Source organism: Xyrauchen texanus, chromosome 15 (assembly GCF_025860055.1).
Source record: "Xyrauchen texanus isolate HMW12.3.18 chromosome 15, RBS_HiC_50CHRs, whole genome shotgun sequence".
NCBI lineage: Eukaryota > Metazoa > Chordata > Actinopteri > Cypriniformes > Catostomidae > Xyrauchen > Xyrauchen texanus.
In genome coordinates this window covers 29131671-29153799 of record NC_068290.1, presented here as the reverse complement: position 1 = coordinate 29153799, position 22129 = coordinate 29131671, and the positions used below count along the sequence as shown (strand labels likewise).

At 38.2% G+C, this 22129-nt stretch overlaps 1 protein-coding gene across 6 annotated transcripts in view; it reads left to right on the top strand.

Moving 5' to 3' along the window:
- The window catches only part of abcb5 (ATP-binding cassette, sub-family B (MDR/TAP), member 5), an 85691-nt gene that overhangs the window by 54637 nt on the left and 8925 nt on the right, over positions 1-22129 (top strand). Inside the window, exons 16-21 of one of the 6 annotated variants that reach the window (XM_052143360.1) lie at positions 16354-16515; positions 18607-18849; positions 18975-19124; positions 19619-19723; positions 20315-20392; positions 20515-20598. The exons of 3 other annotated variants lie outside the window; for them this stretch is intronic. In XM_052143360.1, coding sequence (XP_051999320.1) covers positions 16354-16515; positions 18607-18849; positions 18975-19124; positions 19619-19723; positions 20315-20392; positions 20515-20598 — 822 coding nt within the window. The remainder of the gene's footprint in view (positions 1-16353; positions 16516-18606; positions 18850-18974; positions 19125-19618; positions 19724-20314; positions 20393-20514; positions 20599-22129) is intronic. 2 more of the 6 variants (XM_052143359.1, XM_052143366.1) reach the window with 2 other exon arrangements.

The window sequence follows — 22129 nt, the reverse complement described above, 5'->3', positions numbered from 1 at the left end:
AACTGAGGGACACTGGGCTTTCACCTGAAGTTATCGAGACCATTCTAAGTGCTAGGGTTAGAATTTACGCCAATAAATGGGGTGACTTTGAAAGATGGGGCAATGCACATGATGCGGATCCAGTTAACTGCCAGATTGCTTCAGTTCTGGACTTTCTGGAGGAAAAATTATCAGCAGGCACATGCCCCGCCACTATCAGGGTTTATGTGGCCTCTCTATCGGCTTGCCACGCCCTGATTGACGGGATGCCGTTGGGGAGACATCCTCTGTTTGCTCTCTTTGTTCGTGGAGCCATGTGGTTGAGACATCCTGCTAGGACCAGGAGCCCTTCATGGGACTTAGCAATAGTCCTTGAGGGTCTGGTTGAGACCCCCTTTGAACCTGTAGAGTCAGCGTCTGATAAACTTCTGACTCTCAAGATGGTTTTTACTTCTCTAAAAAGAATTGGGGATCTACAGGCTCTGTCTGTCTTGCCAGCCTGCTAAGATTTTGCCCCAGGAATGGCTAAAGCAATTTTGCACCCTCATCCTGTCTACCTGCCTAAGGTTCCTTTCTCGACCGTATATCCGGTCACTCTCGAAGCCTTCTGCTCCCTGCTGTTTACAACACTGGAGCATGAAAGACTTCACGGACTGTGTCCAGTCCGTGCCCTTCAGACTTATGTCCACCGCACTAGCTAGTGGCGACAATAAGGGCAACTATTCGTTTGCCATGGGGACTGCAACAGGGGGGCGGCAGCCACCAAGCAGACAATGTCGCACTGGGTGAGGGACGCTATTGCCCTGGCCTACAACACCTAAAGATGTTCGCTAAGCTATAAAACGTCGTTCCTATGTCAAGTTTGATTGCTATGTACATGTGAAAAATGTGGCATTAACAAACAAGTTAGGTGTTTCATTATTTCATTGGTTTCTGGGAATTAAGTTCCGCCTTCACGGGTGTTTTGTGTGACGTGAGTGGTTGTTCTAGAGGAGAAAAGATAGGATTTTGACAAGTGCAGCTGATCAGAAATACACTGAGTGATTGCGGTAACCAAAATTTGTTAAATCGATTATTCATCTGATTAGAACAATAATTGTTCATAGTAACGTGTGTAAGACACACAAGTTTTGGAATGAGGGTCATTTTGTTGCGTAACTGAGTTCTCTGTGTATGTTCGCCCGACATCACGTTTTTTTTTTTCTTTCTCTTTTGTGGTACAGATCGCAAATACCGACAGTGTTTCAAGTTATTCTAAAGATAACTGTTGACAGACTCAAAGACTGAAGTCACTCACTTTAGTTGTTGTTTGTTGGTGTCTGTGAGGACCAGATATTGCTCAGTTTTAACGTGAAAATTGGGAGTTTGCCGGCCCGCGCACCGGAGGACGATATCCTGAAGGCCCACTATCGTGCAGCGGAGTCGGTGGCCCGTATTCAGAGAGTGCGCAGCAACGACAGGAGGAAGATTTCCTTCGGTTTCTTCAGTGCAGCTGAGTCACTTAATTGAATTCAGGGACCTTTTGTGTAAGTTTGTTTTCCCACTCAGAGTGAAGTGGCCAGTTTGTTGTTTTAAAGGCCACCATGTACTCCAGCAACGTCTCAGGCCTACAAGGGTGTGTGTTGGGACTAACTGTTGTGTTTGTGGGCCCACAGTGTTTATTTATCATTCATATGTGGTCATTCAGAGCACTTAAAAACTTTGATTTCTGACCATTTCATCTATAGTGTGACAGACACATTCATTAATTTTGACTCTTAATATATTGCATATTTGGTGTGATATTGTGTCCATTTGTAATTTGTGATAAAATGTGAATTAATCACATACTGTTACTTTGTTTATGAACTTATTTTTTATTTTTATTTTATTTTATACAAAGTAAATTCTTTAAATTGTTACTTTCAAAGTGTTTTATTCTTTCAAAAAGAGTTTATACCAAACCATTTAAGCATAAGTGAGTATAGATTTTTATTATAATTTTCACTGAGGTAAATTAATTCATTTAGTGACACCAGAGGGGCCTAACTTCAACATCTTTAGGCATATCGTTAATGAATCTGGAGCGCTGTCCTACTTGATTACTAGAAAGACAGGTAGGGGGTGTTACATAAAGAAAATGGGAAAACTAAGAAAGCTTTAGTCAGGATTATTTCAAAAGAATATTCACAGGAGGCATTATCAGAAGAAAATCCAGCGTGAACTAGGGCTGAACGATATATTGAATTCTCATGATACAATCGCGATAATTTTGCTGGCGATATCAAATTAAGCAATATCGTATAATGAATAATGAAAGAAGAGCCATTAAGTTTCATAAAGAGTGCTAATTTCATGATACTCAGGGCTGCAACATTAATAAAATAACATAAAAATGGCAAAATGGTCATATGTGATTATTAAACTGCATAAGGCTGCGATTAAATTGTCTGCACTTATATAGCGCCTTTTTAAGCCTTAATGGTATTCCAAGCGCTTTACACTGAGTCTCATTCACCCATACACACACACACACACACACACACACACACACACATTCATACACCAATGGCGGCATAGCTGCTATGTAAGGTATGTAAGCTAGCCTGCCATTGGGAGCAACTTGGGGTTCAGTGTCTTGCCCAAGGACACTTCGGCACACACACAAAACAATTGTGAAAATATATGAAGGTAAATAATGCTTTTTATTTAGCTACTATAAATAATTGTATAAAACAATAAACATAAATCAAAAATCCCTAATGTTCATAAAGTACAAAACTGGAGGGAATCATGCCTTTTCTATTGTTAAAGAATATTCTTTTCAGTACCTTTAAAATATATAAATATATAATACATATAAAATCTACTTATCTACAATGCCTGTTTGGAATAAATTATGTTTCGCCATTTCAGAGCAAATGCATAGTCATTGAGATATATATTGTATACACTCACCTAAAGGATTATTAGGAACACCATACGAATACTGTGTTTGACCCCCTTTCGCCTTCAGAACTGCCTTAATTCTACGTGGCATTGATTCAACAAGGTGCTGAAAGCATTCTTTAGAAATGTTGGCCCATATTGATAGGATAGCATCTTGCAGTTGATGGATATTTGTGGGATGCACATCCAGGGCACGAAGCTCCCGTTCCACCACATCCCAAATATGCTCTATTGGGTTGAGATCTGATGACTGTGGGGGCCATTTTAGTACAGTGAACTCATTGTCATGTTCAAGAAACCAATTTGAAATGATTCAAGCTTTGTGACATGGTGCATTATCCTGCTGGAAGTAGCCATCAGAGGATGGGTACATGGTGGCCATAAAGGGATGGACATGGTCAGAAACAATGCTCAGGTAGGCCGTGGCATTTAAATGATGCCCACTTGGCACTAAGGGGTCTAAAGTGTGCCAATAAAACATCCCCCACACCATTACACCACCACCACCAGCCTGCACAGTGGTAACAAGGCATGATGGATCCATGTTCTCATTCTGTTTACGCCAAATTCTGACTCTACCATCTGAATGTCTCAACAGAAATGGAGACTCATCAGACCAGGCAACATTTTTCCAGTCTTCAACTGTCCAATTTTGGTGAGCTCTTGCAAATTGTAGCCTCTTTTTCCTATTTGTAGTGGAGATGAGTGGTACCCGGTGGGGTCTTCTGCTGTTGTAGCCCATCCGCCTCAAGGTTGTGCGTGTTGTGGCTTCACAAATGCTTTGCTGCATACCTCGGTTGTAATGAGTGGTTATTTCAGGCAAAGTTGCTCTTCTATCAGCTTGAATCAGTCAGCCCATTCTCCTCTGACCTCTAGCATCAACAAGGCATTTTCGCCCACAGGACTGCCGCATACTGGATGTTGTTCCCTTTTCACACCATTCTTTGTAAACCCTAGAAATGGTTGTGCGTGAAAATCACAGTAACTGAGCAGATTGTGAAATACTCAGACCGGCCCGTCTGGCACCAACAACCATGCCTCGCTCAAAATTGCTTAAATCACCTTTCTTTCCCATTCTGACATTCAGTTTGGAGTTCAGGAGACTGTCTTGACCAGGACCACACCCCTAAATGCATTGAAGCAACTGCCATGTGATTGGTTGATTAGATAATTGCATTAATGAGAAATTGAACAGGTGTTCCTAATAATCCTTTAGGTGAGTGTATTGTCAGTAGGCTGAAAAATATTGAGATATAATTTTATATCCATATTGCTCAGCTCTATGCTGAACTGAAGAAACAAGATGGTATATATAGGCAGCATGAAGAGAGAAGGAAATAAGTGACAGGTTAGAGTAATTACACAGACAAACACAAGAGAAGCGAGTAGTAATGAAAATGCGCGGGCATGTGGAAATTTCACATGCCTTAAATAAACGCAGAAAGAGGCCAGTTGCTAAAACACAAAAATGAGTTCCCAAACAACAAATCCATATATTAATGTCAGGATCCATACACAATTAACGAAAAAGGAACTGACCAAAGGAACTGACAGGATCCTGACATAACCCTCCTCAAGGGGCTCTACCTGGTGTCCCAAAACTGGATAACAACTGCATCTAGACAAGCCTTAAAAGACAAAAATGCAGACAAGGACAGAAAATTTGGTGAGACATCCTCACCCACAGAAACTTCAGGGTAGGGGAAATAGGGAGACCTCAGCGATGAGCTGGAAGGACAGAACATGGGGGCTCCAGCAGAGGAGGGGTCCAGGGAGCTGACCATGGGAGTGCCAGAGGATCTGACTAGGGAAGGACCGGAAGCACATCCCAGGGTGGAACTGGAGGAACAGACCATGGTGGGACCGGTTGACAGGATAAAAACCCAAGAAGGCACAGGTTGCACCAGCCAAGGGAGGGAGGTTGGGAGGTTGGGGGGGACCAGGAGGATAGCAACCACAATAGAGGGACTAACAGATAGGGAAGCCAAGTTTAGCAGGATGGACAGAGTGGTTTGGATCTGGCTGTACCAACCAGTGATCTGGACATGACAGATGGGATCAGGGTCTGACTGAGCAGAACTTAGCTGGACCAGCAGGGAGACTGGGATGGATAATACTGTGAAGGTGGTAAGTCTAACTGTAGTGACTAGTATGGTGGATTAGGTGAAAAATGGACAGGGAAGCAGAGTCTGACTGCAAGACAAGTCCAAGAGGAGTTTTGAGATTGACCAGGGCAGTGAATACACAGTCCGAGAGTGGGTCTGTTCGACAATGAACAATGGCGAGTGGATAGGGTCAGCAGAGTGAGAGAGAAATAGGAAGGCCACTGTGGCTGGAACAGTGAGAGCAGTGGACTTCAGAATGGGTGAAGGGTCTGGTTACTCCACAATGGAAGTAGATGGGGCAGACAGGAACTTGTAGCCTGGCTGGCTGGCACTTGGGCAGCTACTTGAAGGACTGGCACGGCTGCTGTTGAAGAATGGTTGGCGACCACTGGAGAGAGGGCAGACTCGGCGATGATCACAGGAGGCAGGGAGGAATAGTTGTTGGCCATTTGAGACGCACATGGAATGAGAAATAAAGAAACAGCTCCCAAGTGTGTGAGCTCAGGAAGCAGATGATTGGCCTCTGTGGCCAGAAATTATGACAGCGGAGGAACAGCCTCCATAGCCGGGAACACCATCAGTAGGGAAACTGTCTCCGTGGCCGGTAATGCTTGACATTGATGTATCTTTCCAGTAAGGGGGGAGGAAATATTTTCTAGAGAATTTACACTCACTGAGAACTTTATTAGGAACATGGTCCTAATAAAGTGCATGACGGGGTCTTCTGCTTTTGTAGCCCATCCGTCTCAAAGCTCAATATGTTATGCAGTATAAGATGCTATTCTGCTCACTACAAATGTACAGAGTTGTTATCTGAGTTACTGTAGCCTTTCTGTCATCTCAAACCAGTCTGGCCATTCTAAGTGGAACGCTCTCATCAACAATGTGTTTCCATCTGCAGAATTGCTGCTCACTGGATGTTTTTTGTTTTTGAAACCATTCTGAGTAAACTCTAGAGACTGTTACAGAGATCACCAGTTACAGAAATACTCAAACCAGCCCATCTGGCACCAACAATCATGCAATGGTCGAAATCACTGAAATCACATTGTTTACCCATTCTGATGGTTGATGTGAACATTAACTGAAGCTTCTGATCCTGCATGATTTTTTGCACGGCTGCCACACGATTGGCTGATTAGATAATCGCATGAATAATTAGGTGTACAGATGTTCCTAATAAAGTGCCCAGTGAGTGTACATACAAGTGTTCAGTGCTGGTTGGTAACTGATTAGATGTAATCTGGATTACCTAATCAGATTACAAAAATCAAGAACTTTTATTTGTATTAAATTACATTTTAAAATACTTGTAATCAGACTACAGTTACTTTTTTATAAATTACATGATTACATATTAACATGGCAATGGCAGTAAATTGTTAATAGTGTATTGCTCATTTTCATATCAATATTACCATTTTCGTACCACGAAGCGCAATAGTCTCACATATGAACATTTTTAGTATGTGCTCCTTTTACATTACAACTGTAAGTAATGCACCTCAGCTAAGGAATAGATGGTGGACTATTACTAAGTAGTAAGGATTAAAGTTAGTGTGTCAGAGTTTTGAGCTGTTAGTTGTGACCTAGCAATTTCATTGTTATTTCAGGTTCATTACTGTTTGTTCATGTAAAGTTTTATGCACTTAAAAGGAACTAGATATGTTTTTAAAAAATAATTTATTTCTAAATACCTCTCCAATGGTGTGAAGCTCACACATTGAACAAAGGATCTAGTGGATGTCATCTCTAAGGTCCTGCCTGCAGGGTACACAATAGTTCAACTGAAAAATATGCAGTAATATAGAACAAAGCCCATCACTCTACTGTTGCTGCTGATGCAGTGGGGTCCACTGCATGAAACTTGCCATACAACTTGACACAAACATTCCTTTTGTGACTTGTGGAACTCTACTGATTTAAAATATTCTGCTCTTTTAGAATATTCTTTTTGTTCTAAAGATAATATCTTACTCCTTAGGTTTTGAATTGGCAATTAACTCTCAGTAAGCAGTAAGGGTTAAATGTGTTTCAGTGTTTTTCGATGAAAAATTTGTCCTTGGCAAAGTCGTTACTGTTGATTTTATTGTCATTAATCTTCCTTCATTTATGATCATTTATGTTGATTTTATGGTCATTAATGTTTGTAATGGTGCTATTGTTTTATGCAATTAAAAAGAACTTGATGTTTCAGTGTTTTGAATTATACACTTTGGCACTGTCTTTGCTGTAAGATTTAATGTTTATTTATTTCATTCATGTAATGTTTAATGCACTCATTAATTTATGTAATGTTAATGCGCTTTTTTGTGAGGCTCTTTTTGTTAGTAATAAAGAATTGAATACATATTCTTCCTCTTTGTACTTTTATGTTAGAATGATTACTAAAATATAATTAGGTTGAAAGTAATCCAAAAGTAATCGGTTTAGAAAACCCCAGAAATGTAATCTATGCGTTTTTGTTACAGATTGCATTTTTTGTCATGTAATTTTTAATCAGTACCTAATTACAATTCACAAGTAATCCACCCCGCACTGCTCGTGTTTGAATATGCCTCCAGGGGGGCACTGTTTTTGTTTCATGTCTGCTCAGTGAAAATACAATTGCTCATGTATGACTGTGTTATTGAATTTACAGATATATAATCTTTTTAAGTGTTATATAGGGCAGAAATAACACCCAGAAGTCATTTTTATACCATTTTGGGGGATCTCTGAGCTCAAGCCCCGTTCCATTCACGAGCTCTTCCACTGTGGATGGTACGGCAGATCAATTTAGCTTAATAACTCCTTGAATATACTGTATGGACCATGACCATGTCACAACATTCAAAATAAGAAACAACACCTGTGGTGAGAACCTTCACCTCCACCTTCACACAGATATCAGAACAGATGAGAAGGAATGTCCTAAGAAAGAATGTCTTGCAAATAGGCGAGTGAGACAAGAAGGTTGCACAAAGTTGTCACTGTGCTTGCTTTGTTAAAGAGTTTGTGTTGAAAAATATGCGGTGGATCAAGATAAGACCAGGGGCATCGTGTATTAACCTTTGCACAGGATTTCAGCATACACACAAAAGACTTGCGTTCTTTAATCATCACCCCTTCTCCTCCTCAAAATAACCATACATGAAGCTTACAATGGCTGTTTTTACACAGCTGCAGCACTGCACAACATGTACATAAAATGTGCTGCCAGCCCCACTGACTGGTAATCCCGACGTGAAACGCAAGAAGATAAGCTTACACGTTTCACATTTGATTTTTTTATTTTTAAGTGATCTGATGATTTTAGATAGTGTTTTACACTGCAAAAGTATTTTTCTTAAACACTATCTTTGTTTTGCTTCCAGAAAACTTTAAAGGATCTATAAAAACATCCTAAAAAGATTATAGTGGTTTTAGCCAAGGGTGTAGATTTGACTTGTTTCCATTTATCATGGTATAAATACGGGAAGAGACCCCCAGGAAAGACCAGATTCAGGGTAGCATCATAAAAAAAATATGGAAATCAAAATGAGGCAATGAGGGATTGACTTACAGTATCTTCAATGGCAATTTATAAAGCTGTACAAATCTCTTAATTTTCACAACTCAGGTTTTCTGAAAGTTTTTTTGTCAACTGAATCTTTTTTTAAACATGAAGTTTAATCAACTTAATGATCAACCCTAGTTTAAACCGTATACTACAACCCATTCACAATACTGTAAGTCATCAAAGCCTCATTTTCATTACCATCAGAAATTCAACATGGCACTACTCTGAATAAGGTCACAATAAAGATGAAAAACCAACTGAACTGATACGCATCCATCTTGCACTCTGAAGTCAACCAAAAGTCGTTTGAAAAAATATTATCTTTTACTTGGTATATAACCTCATTTTACCTACTGTACATTGTCCACTATAAGTGCAAAGGTCACATTTTTTCCCTTCTGCGTTCACCTACATTTTTGTAAAGCACTGACTCTTGACAATGAGGTGTGTCTAAGTGTCACATTGCGCTATAAATCATCATCTCACACAGGAGGCAGAATCTTTACAATCATTGTTTGCTTAGAGCTTCTGTGATCAGCACATACGGTGAGTGATTTTCATAAAATAATTCATTATATATTAACTGCTTGTTTGCATCTCATATTGTCTATAACTGGGCAATTGAAAACTATTGAATTATAGCCTATATATTTCAAAACTACAAATGTGAAGATGGGTGACTACTAAATTAAAAATGACTTAAATTTTGTTAAAATAAATGTCTTAATTTTGCCTTAATTCATGTGTCACAAATTTTATTGTAAAACTCTTCCATTGATTTTGTAACTGGTTATGTAACATGCAGGCATGATGAACAAGATTTAACCCAGAGAAGAGTGCCAGTGTAATTTAATGGTAGCCTAAATATTTGGGTTTATGCAATGACACCAACTTGCACATGACACATGTCATGTAATTGCACTAAAACAATATTGGGGAAAAAAAAGTCCCAAAATGTACAATAGCTGTATGTAACTGTAAATACAACAGTGTCATATATCTGTTTTTCTTTACCTTTTATCACTACTTTTCCAGTTTTTTTATGGTGTTTTTACATCCCCTCTCTGTTTAATGGAATAACGATTTAAAAAGCAAACACATAATTTACTTCATTTTAAAGCAGCAGTACTGACAGTGACTGTTCTCTCCATCTAGCAACACATGCTATCACAATGAAAGAAGAGCAAAGTTTTCAATCGACAGACCCTCCACCTTACTCACATGGTGTGTCCTTCATGTTTTTGTTTTTTAAACACGTAGTTGTTCATGTAGTGTTTTTGCATTGCTTGTCAAATTTGTAAAAGGTCTTTGTGTCAAATTAATTATTCAAATACTGTGGGGCTGAAGACACCTTAAACTTAAGTAAATGTAAAACCCTTTTGCTCAGAGGTTTATACCCAGGATGAGAAACCTCAAGAAGACAAACCAGAGGAGCCACCAAAGGAGGACTCCACTGCAAAACCAATGGGCAAAGGCCTGTTCAGGTACATGTGATTTTGGGTAAATTTGCAATTGCATAACATGTATATATATATTATTATTATTATTTTTTTATTTCTTCCCTAAACTAATTGATTTTTAACAATAACTTATAAACCTTTAAAGACAGAACTACCGTGAGCTCATGGGTTGTTCATCGAAGGTGAATGCCTTTGCTGATGCGATCAGTCCACATTATTTCAAGTTAATTATTTAAAAATCGTGTTTAATAGCGGAACAACTACACTCCCAATGGTCAAGCAGAAAAAGATCCACCAATCAGAGAACTGCAGCCAACAAAGCCTGCCAAACAAGTCCAGCAACGAGCAGTTTTTTTTAATAATTTTGTTTTTATTTATTTTTTAATTTTTAATTTAAACTGCATATTAACACACATAACATCAAGAGAAAATTCCACATAATCAACATTGTATAATTTCCATCTCAGGTACAAAGGATTCAGTTATTCAAATAATAAGATAGGCTACAAAAAAATTAAATAAATAAACATAATAATGCCAGAATATTATAAAACAAAACAAATAAAAAAGGGATAAGATGCCATTTATCTATCAAATTTGAATTTGCAAACAACATTTTACTTTTTTTTATTTTTACACTTATACACAATATTACAGTATTGTTTCAAATAATTTCCAGCAACGAGCACCCACTTCCATGAAACACTGTGAATGAGGCAATCAAGTATGTCTCCCTTATTTTGCAGTAAACCTAAAATCCATTTTTTCTACTGTATACTTATAATTAACAAGCTAAAAACAATAATTTTAAATATTTCTATTGCTTTTCCATATTCAGTTATGTAATCCACAATGCTTCATGTCATAGTAGTTCTTGCCCTTGTGAAAGACAGTAAGTAAAGACAGAAAATTCTGGAAAAATTACATCAACCCAGACGGCTAAAGAAGTAGGCAGAAAATGATTCGCTATAGCACAGCCTCCTATACATTAACGCTTGAATTAAATATGCAAAAAGATCCATTGATAGAATGATAAAGAAATTCAAAGGTAAACATTTTTTTTTCTCTCAATCTTACAGTACCTTTTTCTGTTCAAAAAGAAAAAAGGAAAAAAAAACACAAAAGAAAAAGGAGCCAGTGAAAGCAGTTGGATTTTTTCAACTGGTAAGAGTGCACATGCCTCTCCTCCTTTACAGAATTTATATGCAATTTTGTAACCAGTTGTAACTTGCAATGGATTTGATAAGCCGGTAAGTGTCACAAGGTGTTTTTCCTGAAGTTTTACTCACAAGTTTGTTGTGTTGCAGTTTCGGTATGCCACCTGTGGGGAGGTGCTGCTTATGCTGATTGGCTTGCTGTGTTCAGCTGCTCATGGCATCGCTTTGCCTCTCATGTGCGTGGTGTTTGGACAAATGACTGACAACTTTGTGCAAAGTGGGCAGCAGTTTAATATAACAGGTACATTTAATAATACAGTTTTGTACGGTAAACAAACGTCTGAAAATGACTAAGCATGCATGAATTGAAGAGAGAGCACTGTTTACAGATACTAAACTGCTTTAGATTATATATACTGTATGGCAATGTGCACTTTACCCTTAGTATTCACTATTTATTGGATAAATAATTACTATTGGCTGTTATTTCTAATTCTGTTATTTGTGGGTGATCTGGTACTACCGGTTTGTGGAAATACTTCTCCCAATTGCAGGCAATTTCACAGGAAACTCAACCTTTAACTTACCCTTGAACTCCTTTTTGAACACCTCCAATTTGAAGTGTTTGTCTGCTTCTCCTGAAATAGGCATTGAAGATAAAATGACTAAGTGAGTAGCCTCTGGTGTCACATTTATTGTCACTCATTAATAATTTGTGAAGTTTCTCAGTTTTCAGTTGTAAGTGTGAAATTACACATTACATGTGTTTTGATGGTCAGAATCTTCCCCTGTTGATACATTCTTTATTGTACCATGACTAACATTGGTGGATTTATGTACGCAGAAATGCTTATTACTTTGTTGGGATCGGGGCTGCTGTTTTGCTCCTGGGCACGTTCCAGGTGATGCTTTTCCTTCTGACTGCTGCAAAGCAAACAAAGAGGATCCGGGAGAAGTACTTTCATGCCATCCTCCACCAGCAGATGTCATGGTTTGACACGCATCCGATCGGAGAACTGAACATAAGACTTACAGAGTAAGTCAAATGCAACCAGGCTTGTTAGTTTTGAAAATAGAAATAGTATTTTATGTTAAATTTGTTCTTTAATTTTAGATTTTCCTTTGTTAGTATTCATCCTATGATTGATAGTTTAAGTTTAGTTTAAGTTTTCAGTACAGTTTTTGCTTTAGTTTTAGTATTGTAGGGCTGCAAAGTTAATGTGTTTACTGATACTAAAATATGTTTAATAGCATGACATTTCTCAGGACTGTAGTGTTAATTGCTTTCTGGCATTTTCATGCTTGGTTAAGGTAAAATGTTAAGGTTTCAAATTTTACATTAGGATACTATATCAAAAACGAATATTTATTTGTGGTCAATTTTATTTTAATATTGGATTCATGAAAAATGTTTAAATTATAATTTTCTCCTCATTATATTGTTTCTTTTTTTTTTCAGTTAACATTTTTATTACGTTTTTATTTTAGGTAAAACGTAAAATAACAAGGGGGCAACCATGTGCCAAAGACTCTTAAATCTTTACATTCACAATAATTCAGTACAATGTCAGTTCTGTGGTTACTCAGTTATTTTTTTCTTCACAAACTCACAGTGATGACTCTTCCAATGGTATAATTCTCTGGTTCATCCACTGACAGTTTTGTCCCATACCAAAATGCCAGTGCAGGCGTTGGATGCTTAAATAAAATTAGTTTTTTTGCCTATCCAGTGATATAAACACAATCAACGATGGCCTTGGGGACAAGATCTGTGTGTTTGTCCAGCTTTTCTGCAGATTTATTACTGGTTTCGTCATTGGTTTTGTCTACGGCTGGAAGCTGACATTGGTCATTCTTTCAGTCAGTCCTTTGCTGGCGGGATCAGCTGCTGTTTGGTCTAAAGTATGTATGAGGTTTACTTTTTACTACAGTTTATGAATGTTGATGAATTACAACTTCACAGTTCAGTAGATGCTTTTTTAAGTTTTTTACCTAACTCAATTTCAGTTTCATATTCAGTGCACAAATTACAGGCAATAAAGAAAAACTGTGGCCTAACAATCTATCTATGTTTCAGTATGTTGCTTTTCTGTCACCTACAGATTCTTGCCAGTCTGACCAGTAAGGAACTGTCGGCATACGCTAAAGCAGGAGCTGTAGCCGAAGAGATTCTGATCGCCATCAGGACAGTTGTGGCATTTAATGGACAAAAAAAAGCAGTGGAAAAGTGAGCACATTTTGCACATTTCACTCATCACTATAAATTGACAACAAATTCTGACTGTCACTTAAAACGGGGTGATAAGATCAGGCGTTCTTCTGAATGTCAAGAATGCAACAAAACTGTATTGATTGTCTACAGGGTTTCTGTGACAGACACATTTCTGTATTCTAGGTATGAGAAAAACTTGATAGAAGCAAAGAACTTTGGGATAAAGAAAGCCATTACTACTAATGCGGCCATGGGGCTGACACAGTTTATTATATTTGGCACTTATGCGCTGGCATTTTGGTATGGGACAAAACTGTCAGTGGACGAACCAGAGAATTATACCATTGGAAGAGTCCTCACTGTGAGTTTGTGTGTGTGTGTGTGTGTGTGTGTATATATATATATATATATATATATATATATATATATATATATATTCCTTACTGGAGTTACTGTAAAAGACTTTGGTTAACCAGCTATTTTTGTCCCCAGGTTTTCTTCTCTGTGACTATTGGGGTGGTCTCTTTAGGTCAGGGAGCTCCCAACCTGGAGAGCATCGCCAAGGCACGAGGTGCTGCCTATGAAGTCTACAAAACCATTGACATGGTACAGACTTTCAATCTGTGTTCATCACAGTTCACAAGTTCAATATTAATTCCATTTATACCTTTTGATTTAATTATTCTTTATGATTTTTTTTTCCTGTTGCTGACCTGTTTCAGCCCCGCCCCATTGACAGCAGTTCAAAAGAGGGTCACAAACCAGATCGTGTGAAAGGAGATATTGAATTCAAGAATATACACTTTAGCTATCCCTCCAGAAAAGATGTGAAGGTAGATAATTCACTCACCTGCCAGGAATTTTTCAGATCTACTCACTGTAGTTTACTGTTCATATCTCTGTTATAGTCGTAAGAAAATAGTCACAAGAAAGTGTGTGAAATTATGATTTAGTAGCAGTGATATTATTGTTATTGACTAAATTAAAATGAAACTTAACTAAAAACCTTTTTTGTTAAATTAAAAAAACCTGAAACTTATCTACAAACTAAACACATTTCATGACTTCAAAAATAAAAAATGACCACAAATTAATTTCAGTTTTTGTTTTTGATTCGCAGTATGTTATAAGATTCAAAACTTTCACAACGCACCTTCATTAAACATGAAAATACCACTAGATACATTTAATTGGTATCAATTAATGCAGTCAATTTTGGCTGCTCTAATCTACTGAAACTAAAATAAAAACCTAAGTTTAAGTTTAACTAAACATATGAAATTAGAAAACACTGAAAAAACTGATGAAAATGAAGCTGAACTAAACTAAGTTTGAAAGACCAATTGAAATTAAATAAAAAATAAAATCTAAATGAAAAAATGTAATAGCTCAGTATTATATTAAGAACTGAGTAGATGTGACCCACTTTAGATTCTACAGGGTGTGAGTCTCAAGGTCCCTCATGGAAAGACTATCGCTTTGGTCGGAGCCAGCGGTTGTGGGAAAAGCACAACGATTCAGCTTCTGCAGCGTTTCTATGACCCTGATTCAGGAGAGGTAATTCTTACATGCCCGCAGAGCCTGCCAATAAACATCAATAAAATGTCACATTGGTTAAAACCCCATTCCTTCAATACTTTTTAAGGATTCACCCAAAACATTTTGTGTTATCCAGTCAAAGGAGCAGTTTACTTCAGTTTATGCCAGGAATGAAGAGCTGTCAAAGTGTCTTCTCATGTGTTTGTAAACTGTGTACGGTTACAGGTCATTCTGGATGGTCATGATATCCGTTCTCTGAATGTGTGCTGGCTGAGGGAGAACATGGGCATTGTGAGTCAAGAGCCGGTTCTTTTGGAACCACCATAGCAGAGAATATACGCTCACGGCCGTGAAAACGCCTACAGATGCAGACATTGAACGAGCCATCAAAGAGGCCAACGCCTACGATTTCATTTCCAGACTACCAGATGTAAGGACTGTTAAATTTGTATGAATAATATTTGAAGTAAACAATTTCATTTGCACCCACTTATGTTTAAAGGGATGGCTGATTCAAAAAATTATTTTTAATTAATCATTTACTCAAACTCATATCTTTCTATACCTGTATGCTGTATTTTCTTTTTTCCGTGGAACACAAAAGGCGAATTTTTAAGGATCTTCATGCAGCTTTTTTCCATATAATACCAGCTCATAGTGATCATGTCTGACAAGCTCCAATAATGGTAAAAATATATCATAAAAGTAGTCTATATGACTTGCATGCAGTGTTCCAAGTCTTCTGGATGTTTACAACAGTTTGTGTAACAAACAGATAAGTAATAACAGAATTGTTTTTTTTTTTTGTTGTTGTACATTACCTCAAAAAGAAGAAAGATAAATTTGTATCATCCATATTGCAAGGCCTCATATCATTCCAACGTCTCTGCAATATCAAAAATTAGATTTTTTTTCATGTGAAAGCTGACTTAAAATATATTCTCTACACTAATCATAGTTGTGTTCACCCTAAAGTGGGGTTAAATGTTTTAAATACCATTTTCTCTCTCTCTCTCTCTCTCTCTCTCTCTCTCTCTCTCTCTCTCTGAGATAGAAGCTAAACACTATGGTTGGGGAGAGGGGTGCTCAGCTGAGCGGGGGGCAGAAGCAGAGGATTGCTATTGCTCGAGCTCTCGTCAAAAACCCCAAAATCCTCCTGCTGGATGAAGCCACGTCGGCCTTGGACACACAAAGTGAATCCATTGTTCAGGCTGCTTTAGACAAGGTAATGCAAAACAACTTAATCTTTGACATACATGGAGGATTTTTTATAAGCCCAGCAAAAATGTTTGTTGACATGTTGTTGCTGATTAGGGGTGTGGGTTTCTCTATGAATATATTTTATTACAGTTTCTATTGCGATAAAAATGTGCACAAAAGTTCACAGCAGTCATCAAGCGCAGGTAATAATCCTGTGTGTTGTTTTTTTTAGGCAAGAGCTGGGCGCACAACCATTGTTATTGCACATCGTCTGTCAACTATACGTTCAGCAGATATAATTGCTAGCTTCAGCGATGGCAAAGTGGTGGAACAGGGCACTCACAGAGAACTCATGGACAAGAAAGGAGTGTATTATTCTCTCGTAATGCAACAGGTACACTTGTCTTTATATGTGCAAAACGATAGACAAGGCAAAGCAGTTGGACCAGTGTTGGACCATATCTATAAACAAATGACCACAAATTAGTTTTAGGTTTCGATTAACAGTATTATATAAAATTTTAAACCTTTACAACTCGCCTTTTAATTAAACTGAACTAAACTGGACCCCCACACACACACACACACACACAAAACTAAACAAAAATGTTGCAGAGTTCAAATTAACAATAACAGAACTAAATTTAAAGGACAAATTGTAAATAAAAACGAAATAATAATATAGCTTCAAGCTGCAATTATGGGGCCAAGCACTTAAGATCCTTTGCAAATACATTTATTTGCACATGGCATCCTTTAAGATTCATTTAGGAAAAACTGTTTAGAAATCATATAGAAGTACTTGTGACATTATAAAATTGCTTATAACTTTTTATTAGAATGTGGCTCTGTAAACTAATTGATATGGGATTTTCAAGACAGTGTTGCAATGATACATGCAAAGTTTCCTTTAAAGGTTTTTTAAAGGTTTGCTCAGAAACAGCCTCAGATCCTTTTTGGCTTCTTGCCATAAATGATGTGTAGCACAGAATTTTACAACAAATGGGTGATACCCACAAAGGCTGACAGCCAAAATGGCCTCCACAGGAAGATTGGATGTCATTCAACTCGATTTTAGGCCAAACTATTCAGGCGTTATTGCAAAAATAGCTATTTTTAATATTTCTTGGCCAGTAGAGGCCAGAACTGTTCAGGTACTCTTAAGGATGACATAGACGAAGTTTAATTTAAATAACCCAGATCATTGTCAAGATAAGGTTCTCGATCTCTTTGGCGTGCTCACCATCAAATTTGTTGAAGTGTTATACTGGAATGGTTTGACATATCATAAAGCTTTTAATATGTTTTTGCCAGCATGGTCTGAAGATGATCCGACCCAAATTTGGGTAAGATCTAATGAATGCTATACAAGAAGCTATAAACAGTAATTTGTCAGTTAAATCAAAAATGCAGACAGGAAGTATGGCCGACCATAGCAAAATTACTGTACTCTGTATAATCTATTGAATTTCTCAACAATTTAGGCCAAATTAATCTAAATTTACAAGCATTTAAAAAAATTTGTATACGTATTTTTGACCACTAAGTGGCACTTGCCCCAAACTTTAGTTAGAATACCAAGTTTCGTAAGGATAGGCCAATGCGAAATGTAAAATATAGCATTTTATGTCAAAATTCAAAATGACTGATACCCAATATATCTGATCTATTGGGTATCTCTCCACTCTGTATGCCCTAAGGAATCTAAATAGACCAATCTCATAACCTTTGGCCAAACTGTTCAGAAGCCCTAAGCAAAAATAGCAATTTGTCATATTTCTTGGCCAGTAGGTGGCGCAGACCCAAAACTGCTACAGGTATCCTCAGGGCATGATGGCCATGTTAATACCAAGTTTTAGTTCAATATGCCAAAGTGTTGCTAAGATGTAGTTTCACGACCTCTTAGGCGTGCTAGCTGTCAAATTCATTGAAGCATTAAATGAGAACAATTTGGTCTATCAAAAGGCTTTTAAAAACTTTTTATCTTGAGTGTCACTAGATGATATACATGGCAAATGTTTGTGCAAAGCCTTGAAGAACTTGCAGAAAAGTAGGTTTTCCTAAAAATTCAAAATGGCTGAAAATTGTGTCTTTGTCTCTATGACTTACAGTTAAAAAGTTGTTAGCATAAACATAAGTGCAAATTTGAACTGTTGGTGCTGCTTGAGGGTAAGAGATCGACCCCAAATGTGCTATGGTGCAAGGTCAGATCTTCCTCTATCATTGTGCCAAATTAAACAAAAATTTACAATATGGTTATTTAGGCTTTCTGCCATAGACTCCAATAGCAGAGGATTTATAGTAATAGTAATGATAATAAGTAGAAGAAGAAGAAGAAGAAAACTAACCGATTTAATAGAGGCTCTGCACTTTCGGTGCTTGTTCCCTAATTCAAAGCTTATATATCCCTAAGTGGAATCCAACTGACTTTTCAAAGTTGTATGTGGTTGTAGCCTAAATTATTCTATTTATTTACATTATCCAGACCTCTGGGAGACCAAATGATGATCTTGATGCCAATGAAGATGATATTCAGAGTGTTTCTGAAGGCGATACAGATGAGGAATCTTCTGACACAGAGGCTCCTGAGGGAACAATGGAAATTAAAATGGAGAACGGAAACCACAGAACAAGCTCAAAAAGATGCAGCAGTCGTCATGAAAGGATGTCTTCAAGAAATAAGTCCTCCTCAAAGAGGAAGAGCAAGAAATCAAAAGAGGCCAAAAAGGTAAATGAACTAAAAACACAGATCTGCACCATTTTGATTCTGCTGTGCTGTTGAGAGTGAATCACATTTGTGATATTTAAAGGAAACAATCAAATCTAATTTGTTCTTGGAAAATTCTCTTGTAGAAGAAAGAAAAAGCTCCAGAAATCCCTTTCAACAAAATTCTGGCTCTGAATAAGCCAGAATGGCTGTACCTGCTGGTGGGCACACTGGCCAGCCTTGTGGGTGGAGCTGTTTATCCCTGTAAGGCCATCCTGTTTGCCAAAATTATTGGTGTGAGTGTCCTTCATTTGCAGATCTATGAGTAAAAATGCCCATTGTGCATATTTTGCCTTCTGCTCATCTCACCATTTAAACTATTGTTAAAGGGAGAGATCACTCCAAAAAATTAAAATAATAATAATTTACTCTTTCCTAGAGTATGAGGGTCATTGTTCCACACCCATACAGGGTATAACAATCCTTCTATTGACCATTTACTTTCCTTGCATCTTTTTTCCATGCAATGAAAGTAAATGGAGACTGAAGCTCCTTCCCTGAAGTTCTAGGAATGTCTTAAAGTCATAACGGTTTGGAATAACATGACGGCAAGAAAATTATGACAGAGTTTTATTTTTATGGGTGAGCTATGCCTCTAAGTTTCAAAATAAATTATATTAGAACTCTTTTCTTAGGACAGCTATGTCAGTGGAATTTATGCATGTGCATAAAGTGCGTAGCATTTCAGATGATTTACGCCGGATGCTCAGTAGACCTTCCTATTTTGTAGGTGTTTGCAGAAGTTGATCCTGAAGTAAAGCGACAGAAGACTATGATGTTTTCACTTTTGTTTCTGATCATTGGAGCAGTGGCATTTGTCACCCATTTCTTCCAGGTGAGAATGTACTGTATCTATTATCTATTATTAGTGCTAAGGCAAACATCACTATTAGTGTTTGTAAAACTCTTCATTGTCTTAACCAGAAGTATGTAACTGTGACACGTAACTCTCCCTCGGTTTGTGCTATGGAAATGAACAATACCTTTACCAAGTCATGCAGCTTGTTGAGGAGAGGTGTGCTATTAATTTTCCAAGCAACCAGACTTGCTATTTTCACCTGGCAGATATTAAAATGGCAGAAAAAAAATATTATAGAGTAACACCAAATGAAGGATGCCATATTGGACCTGAATGTTATAGAAAACTGAGGGTGGGCTTTTGACTTGGACCAGTAAACAACCTTGCAGAACACCCTGGCAACCCCATAGCAAACACATAGCAACACACTCAAAACACTGCAACGGTAAAGCAAAGCCCTGGCAACCACCCTCAACACCCCATAGCGTGAAGGCAACTTTTACATGTGCAAGCACTACTCACATTTTCTACAGAAAATTTAAAAATCTAATTTATGTTGTAATCCAAATCTAAATTGTATCAGTTTATTTACAGATATTTTTTTACATTAGTTGCTCTGTCCTCCAGGGCTTCATGTTTGGTAAATCTGGGGAGCTTCTAACCATGAGGTTGAGAAGTCAGGCTTTCAATGCCATGGTGAGACAGGTATGGCACATGTCCTGCATCTCTCCAATATTGTATAAAACAAATGGAGTAGAGAGCTAATCTGGCACAAATAATGGCTATTGAAATGTTCTCTTCATCCTCAAGTCTATTTCTCTTAACAGGAGGTTGCCTGGTTTGATGACAACAACAATGCAGTGGGAATCCTGACCACTAAATTAGCCACAGATGCGTCTCTGGTTAAAGGGGTGAGTGGAACACAGTGATTTGCCATCAGAACTAGTAATTAAGCTTTCACTGTGGATACGGCCTGTGTTTTTGGCTCCAGTTCAGTACATCCATCTCTTGAAATCTGCAACAGAGAAATAGATTAAGCCAGGCATATAACATTTATAAGAGAGCTAATCCATACAACCACAACTTCTGTTGTTAACTGAAACTTTCTTTGAATTTGTGAATATATTGTGCCAGGTGCCAATCAATTTTATTTATTTTTCATCCTTAGGTCTCCTTAATCAAACATTTTAAGTATAGTTAGTACTTTGCATTTGAAATTTAGAAGAAAAACACAATTCTTAAAGGGATGGTTCACTCAAAAATGAAAATTCTGTCAGCATTTACTCACCTTGATGTGGTCCAAACCTGTATGACTGTCTTTTTTCTCTGGAACCCAAAAGATGAAGCAGAATGACAGCCTCAGTAACCATTCACTTTCACTTTTCGATCTTGAGAGCCCCAGACACCTTCATATCTTTGATAAAAGATGAGAATTGGAGTGTAGAATTTGCATGCCACTCCCCCAACATACAGGTTTAAAATGGAGCTGGAATACGGATTCATTCAGGTTTTGCACTGAGGAGCCGAGACAAGGTCCCGGCCATAACAGCTGTGTAGTACAGCCTGTGGAAAGAGGGACACAATGTCTCGTTCCCTCCATCAGGGAACGAAGGATACGAAAGTAACCAAGACTTTCCCTTTCTGTCACTCACTCAACGTTTTGTGTCGATATAATGACACTAGCGGTCCCTGTACGAAATGCCACATGGCTGAACTGTGTTACGTGAACTGTATGCAGGTGTAGGAACTGTGAGCATAGGAACAGATGCACTCGGACTGCACGTAGCCTCCCCAGATGCCACAAAAAAGGTAGTGTAGTTCCCAACAACCCAGAGGGGGGAAAGGAGACGTATCTGGTATGTGAGCAGGCCACGCCAGCCTCTAAGTTTTTCTCTCCACATAATATTACATTTGTCTGGGGCCTTTAAATGCTCATGAAATACACCGTGGAAGGCATTCTTTTACCCTTCCTATTCTTTCAGGGGCAAAAGACCCCATGGAGACCACTCCTTGCCCTGAAGTGTAGGGTAAAAAGTGGTGAAAACGGCATATGGGCCCGAGGCCACACATAGAAGAGGCGCAGCAGTAGGTCCTGCCCTTTGTAGGGAAGGAGCTCTACAAATGCAGTGACCAGGGCAGAGAGGGCTCTGCCAAGGGATACACGCATGGGAGAGAAGAACGCACAACTTCAACTCGTGGAGTGGAAAGGCGCTATACACAAGCGGGCCAGCTGCCTCGCATAATGAAACTTACCTGTTCGTACCTGAAAGAACACGGCACGAAACCGGCTTAACCTGGAGATTGTAAAATCTTGCAAAGATATTGGGTATTTCCCAGCCTGCTGCTCTACATCCTCTCCACGAGGACGCCACACTCCGTGTGGAGTGTGCTTGAACCCGCAAGGGGGCAGGCACAGACTGGGTCTGGTAGGCCAAAGCGATG